Source organism: Dromiciops gliroides, chromosome 2 (assembly GCF_019393635.1).
Source record: "Dromiciops gliroides isolate mDroGli1 chromosome 2, mDroGli1.pri, whole genome shotgun sequence".
NCBI classification, from domain to species: Eukaryota; Metazoa; Chordata; class Mammalia; order Microbiotheria; family Microbiotheriidae; genus Dromiciops; species Dromiciops gliroides.
Window position 1 is genome coordinate 139,260,311 of NC_057862.1, and position 6,000 is coordinate 139,266,310.

Consider the following 6,000-nt stretch of genomic DNA (forward strand, 5'->3'; position numbering starts at 1 on the left):
TCTCAATTTAAACTACTGAGCACATTTTTGAATACGTGATTTTATCATAGTTTATTGTGACATTAATGTGGCAGTTTTATTCTGACAAGTAGATCTTTGCTTTCTAAATATATCAAGTCAACTAATTTCCATAAAATTTGTCAGAACTTAAGTGTATCTGACTTTGCACTTGTGTTAAATTACTTGTTTTATAACCATATGATCTTATTCACTTTTATGTTAATATGTTCATTAGTCTTAACCCCTTAAATCCTCCAGTAAGTAAACATAAAATGTCATATCTAGAAGACTGACCATGGGATATTTTCACAAGAGTAGATTAAAACTACATATTTTTATATATTTTTCATGACATGCTGTTGACCAATTTTGTCTTTAGAGATTAAATGTAATTTGAAGGTGTAGATATGGCAATGTGTATCATGGGCCTTGTTATATTTTTCCCCTGAATTCCAGGTGAAACACTGCTAAGCCCTTTAGTTATGTGTGGGCCCCATGGACTAAAATTCCTGAAGCCAGTGGAGCTGCGCTTACCACATTGTGCGTCTATGACTCCTGATGGTTGGTCTTTTGCTCTAAAATCATCCGACTCCTCGTCGGGTATGCTGTCCTCCCTCTGTCCTTTTGGGGCTTTTGGGTGCTTGTCATATGATTGATTCACTGGGCTAATGATCACTGCATAACATTTGCCATCACATTTTATGTCACTTTCTGTTTCATTATAAGCATTTCTAGATTTACTTGCAATGCAAATATTATCAATCATGAGTAGACAAATTAATATGGGTAGGTAAAGTACTTTTTGAATTTTTCATATTTTGCACATAGAGGCTCAATAAATGTTTGTTGAATTGAATTAAAATTGATCCAGCAAAGGCACCTTATTTTCAGCTTTTATTTTTTCAGATTATTAACACAGGCGATCTGTTCTGCAAAATTTTCAGAATGCAATGGAAAAATTGAAATAAAGATATACTTAAAACTAATAAAAGTGTAATTGACCAATGCTAAACACTCCTGCTTTGGTTTCCTACTTGCTGTCCTTTAAAATAATTTTCTTGTGTAGTCATATTTACCTTATTTGTTGGATCTAAATGTTTATACTTCTTCAATCTATAATAGGACACCAAAGGAATTTTAAAGAATTTTGGCCAGATCAGGAAGGAAAAAAAATGTTATTGGGGTTAATATTTTTCTCTCGTTTATACCTCCTTTTTATGAGCTTCTGTTACTAAATCTTAATTTCAGCTCTTCCATTGCATTATCACACTTTTTCAGTATTTTGTTGTATTATGAAGTAAGATAACAAATGACTATCACCATATGTGTATTCCCACTAAAGGAATATCTGATACAGAAAAATCACTAATTCAAATTGTTTTGCAGTTTTCATAATTCAGATGATCCAGGTTCAAATTGCCTTTTATACCGTGGGCTTTACAGCATAAAGATTATAATAACATTAGGAGACAGCTAGGTGATACAGTGGATAGTGTGCAGGACTTCATGTCAAGAAGACTTGAATTTAAATCTTGCCTCACTCTTAGGCTCAGTTTCTTCATCTATAAAATGGTGATTGTAATAACACCACGGAGGATAAAATGTGATAACTTGTAGAACCATTCTAGCCACTATTTGTGGTCATCATCATCATCACCATTGTAGTAAAATATTAGCCAAGATTCATATAATGCTTTAGGGTTTGCTGTGTGTTTTACAAGAACTATTCTCTCACAGCAATCATCCTTATTTTATAGATGAGGAATCTGTGTTAGACAGAGGTTGAGTGATTTGCCTGAGATCACACATCCAGTAAATGTCTAAGGGAAGATTTGAATTCCAGTCTTCCTATCCAGGTTGGCCACTAGATAACTTGTTTTTAAGCTCCATGCATTTCAGAAATACACTATGATTTACATAGTTATTATCATTCTTATTTATACAGAGTATCCTATGTATTAAAAAGTTTCCCCAATAGATTCCAATAGGCAAAACTCAAGCCGAATTTGAATTAATTATTCACTGATACTTTTTAAAAAAAATTTAAATTTATGTATGTATGTGTCTCCTATAATTTATAATATAGTAAACCTGCTACATCTTGTTTAGGAAAGTCAAATATATAGTTGATTGTTATATGAAGGGTTTCATTTCAGAGTTCCTCGTAATAGAGATATCTAGTTAAACAAGCTTAAGTTTACACTCCAATTTCCATAGAATCACATCTCTTAACAACTTTGATCTCCAGTACATTGGGTGGGGGATGGTGGAGAGAGAATGTGTGTATGCATACATATATGTGTGTACACAGAGGTTTGTCAGGTTGAAGCACTATTTGGCTCTTCTTGAAAAGTAGACAAAGAAGGAATTTAATGTAGTTTTGGTTTGTTTTTTAAGGCAGGGCAATGAGGGTTAAGTGACTTGCCCAAGGTCACACAGCTAGTAAGTGTCAGAGGTCAGATTTGAACTCAGGTTCTCTTGAATCCAGGGCCCTTGCTTTATCCACTGCACCACCTAGCTGCCCCTAATTTAATGTCTTTTTTTTTTTTGGTGAGGCAATTGGGGTTAAGTGACTTGCCCAGGGTCACATAGCTAGTAAATATTAAGTGTCTGAGGCCAGATTTGAATTCAGGTACTCCTGAATCCAGAGCCAGTGCTTTATCCAACTTTGCCATCTAGCTGCCCCAATTTAATGTCATTTTATAAAACCTATAAAGTACTTAGCTTGTCCATTAAACAATCAGGTAAGATAGATCAAGTCAAACTATTATCCCTGATTTATGCTAGCAATAATGAATATATTGAGAACTCAGACATATAAATGATATGTGTGTCTTTAATACATATATATCCCTCTTCTAATTTTCCAGCTCTATTTAATGGGTCAAAGTATCCTCTCTTTTTTCTAAAATATACTTAACCTGTGCCCTATTGATAAAATAACCAATTCATGGCTTCTGAGCAAATAAAAAATTATTATGAACTGTGGACACATCGTTTCCAAGTTGGACAAAAAAGGTTTTCTTCTATTTAGGTAACATGTGACTTGCTTTTCTTAAGGTAACAACCAATAGCCATTTTTACAGACTAATTTTAGTTCTGTTGGAAGCCAATATAGAAGCACATAGTTGCCAGTAAACCGCCACCTATTCATCCCTAGTGCCAAAGTTCCTTTATTATATGGAATGTTGGAACCTTCAGAGCTCTTGTATATTTTGTTCGTTTTGTAAAATTTCCTTAAATTTTTAAACGAGAATAAATTTCTCTTGGTGAATAGTTTGTTTCAGATAGGTAAATTAAAACTATGCCTGAATTGTTCTTATGGAAACTTAGAGGTACTGTTCTAAAATGACAGGCCCCATTTTAAAGAGCAAAAATTATGTATCTGTGCATACAACCACATGCATGAGGATTATGGAGAATGGTGTTTTAGGTATGTGATGTAAACATCTTTGTTTAATGGTAATAATATAATGTTTTGTCTTCTCCCTTAGGTGACCCTAAGACCTGGCAGAACAAGTCCCTTCCTGGAGATCCAAATTATCTTGTTGGAGCAAATTGTGTTTCTGTCTTGATTGATCATTTTTAATACTTAAAGTAGAAACTCGATTAAATAATGTGAAACTCGGTTAGACTTACTGAATTTTAAGTGGAACCACTCTATCAAGTATTATGCTGTTCATAGAAAGTGATGATGGAACTTGTTAGTATTAAGCATTTTATTTCAGCTTATGATGGTTAGCAAGTACACCCTTGAACCATGGTCAAAAAACATGCCATAAAACTCAGAGGCTATGATGGAAAACTGGCATTGATTGAGGGCAGGGGGCTGTTCTGAATGCATTTTACTTTTGAATTGGCTTTTGTATTTCTTAAGGGCACTGGAACTTGACATTGGTAGATTTCCGTTAAAATACCAGCCAGTGAATGGGGAAGCATTTTGGGCTGTATTCTTTTTTAACTACACTGGTGTTAGGACTAAAGCATTTTGGTCTGGATTTGACACATAGTTTATTTTGATTTGCACAGAGTATGTACATTTACACACACATGTGTGCACACATACCTACACACATATACCCTCTTGAAATGCAGATACATCTGGAGCATATATCCAGTCTAGTGGATTTTACAGCAATCTACAGCTGCAATAATTTGGCAAACAAATTGACACTGACTTATAGTATATGAAGATACTTTTCTTTGAGATGGACACAGAGCATGTGAGACTGGTTCAGTGGCCTATTTGAATCTGTAAATTAACCACATTACTACAGACATATTAACCAGCAGGGATGCCTTACCCTTATGTTTTTTAATAGTTTTAGATCATCCTAGTTCTGTATGGCTAAGTTTTTGTATGGCTTTTGTGCTTATCTATATACTATATCATGAGAAAGATTGGGGGGAAATGATTGGGAACTTGTTGGTTTGAAACATAATGTGATCATAATAGAACCAGAAGAAAATAATGTTATAGGGTTTTCCCCCCTTTGGGGTGGGGAGGGTTTGCTATGCATTTGAAAATTTATAGATGTTATAAGGATGCTTGTACATAATGCGTGCATACCCCTTTTGTTCTTGGTTTGTAAATTAACTTTTATAAACTTTACCTTTTTATATATACATATATATATAAAACAAGTTTCTTAAAGGATATCTTTGTATTCTCTCCTATACCTTTTGAGCCTTGAACTTTGACATCTTGCAGCAATAAAGCAGCATTTCTATGATTAAAAATACAAGGACATTTTTTAGAACAAGAATGCAGAATTGTTACATTTTTAAGTGCTGCATTTGAAAGATGCATTACTCAAAATTCTCTAGTTTGATTAAATTCTTGAAAAGTATCCCTACTGTAATTTGTGATACAGATGCTGTATTATGTGCCCTAAAATGTATTTTTTTACTAATAGACAATTTATTATGGCACATCAGCACTATTTGTTTAGAATGATATACCACTGCATTCTGTTAATCAATTATATTAGCTCTTCAGGTGTGGCTGATTTTTTTTTCTTTGCAGTTATTAAAAAATTCAAATTTCTAAATAAGCAGAATAAAACTTTTTAAAATAATAAAATTCTGGCTTGGACTCTGTTTTAGAAAAATCTTAACATTGATACATCATCACTTTTATTCCCTGCCTCTGGCAGAAAATATATTATTTTTATTCTTTACCCACTAATTTCTGCCATACTTATTTTGGTAACAATTTTATGCAGTCTTTCATCAAGCCTATAGATTTTACATACAGAATAAAAAAAATCCCAGCTCTTCTCTCTAGTCCAGTGTTCATTAACTAAATTAATTAAAAATGACCTTTTATGATTGTATCTTATTATCCTGTGCCCATATTTAAAATTGAAACTAGTTTGATTTAGTTCTTTATTTAGTAATTGACAGAAAAAAACCCCAAATCTATACATGAAGTATGCAACTTCAGAGGGTTCAGTTTATTGGATCTTGAATTAGAAGGAATCTCAATAGACATCTAGTACAACCTACATATGATAGCAGTCCCCACCGTACATACTCAGAAGTATTTATCTAGCTTCCATTTGAAAACCTCTAACCTGAGGGTGAAAGCTACCTCCTTTCCAGGGCAGCTCCTTACACTTTTGGACAGCCTTCATTATTAGGGGATTTTTTCTGACATCAAGTTTAAATTGGCCTCTTTGCAGCTTTCACCTTTTGCTGACTTCATCTTACCTTCTGGAGCCAAACAGAACAAGTCTAATTCTTTCTCCACCTGACAGCCCTTCAAATATTTGAACATGTTATTATGTTCCCTGCTAAGTCTTTATTCCATGCCAGGATAACATACTTTCTTTTTTGACATGATTACTACATGAATAGATATGAGAAATACCACAGATTTTGATTTAGCAATTATTTGATAAAAGTATCTCAAACTAATCTTGTGTAAGATATGGACTAGTTGATGTTATAATCACTTAAGAATTCAAGTAATTTGGGCCAGGTGATTTCAGTTCATCA

At 33.5% G+C, this 6,000-nt stretch overlaps 1 protein-coding gene across 10 annotated transcripts in view; it reads left to right on the forward strand.

The window, feature by feature from the left end:
• Positions 1-5,085, forward strand: part of TJP1 (tight junction protein 1) — a 306,237-nt gene extending 301,152 nt beyond the window's left edge. For 5 of the 10 annotated variants that reach the window (XM_043983429.1, XM_043983432.1, XM_043983436.1 and 2 more), the window contains 2 exons: positions 457-600; positions 3,495-5,085. In XM_043983429.1, the coding sequence (XP_043839364.1) occupies positions 457-600; positions 3,495-3,589 (239 nt within the window). In that variant the 3' untranslated portion in view covers positions 3,590-5,085. The remainder of the gene's footprint in view (positions 1-456; positions 601-3,494) is intronic. The other 5 variants (XM_043983433.1, XM_043983435.1, XM_043983439.1 and 2 more) reach the window with 2 other exon arrangements.
• Positions 5,086-6,000: the final 915 nt, after the last annotated feature.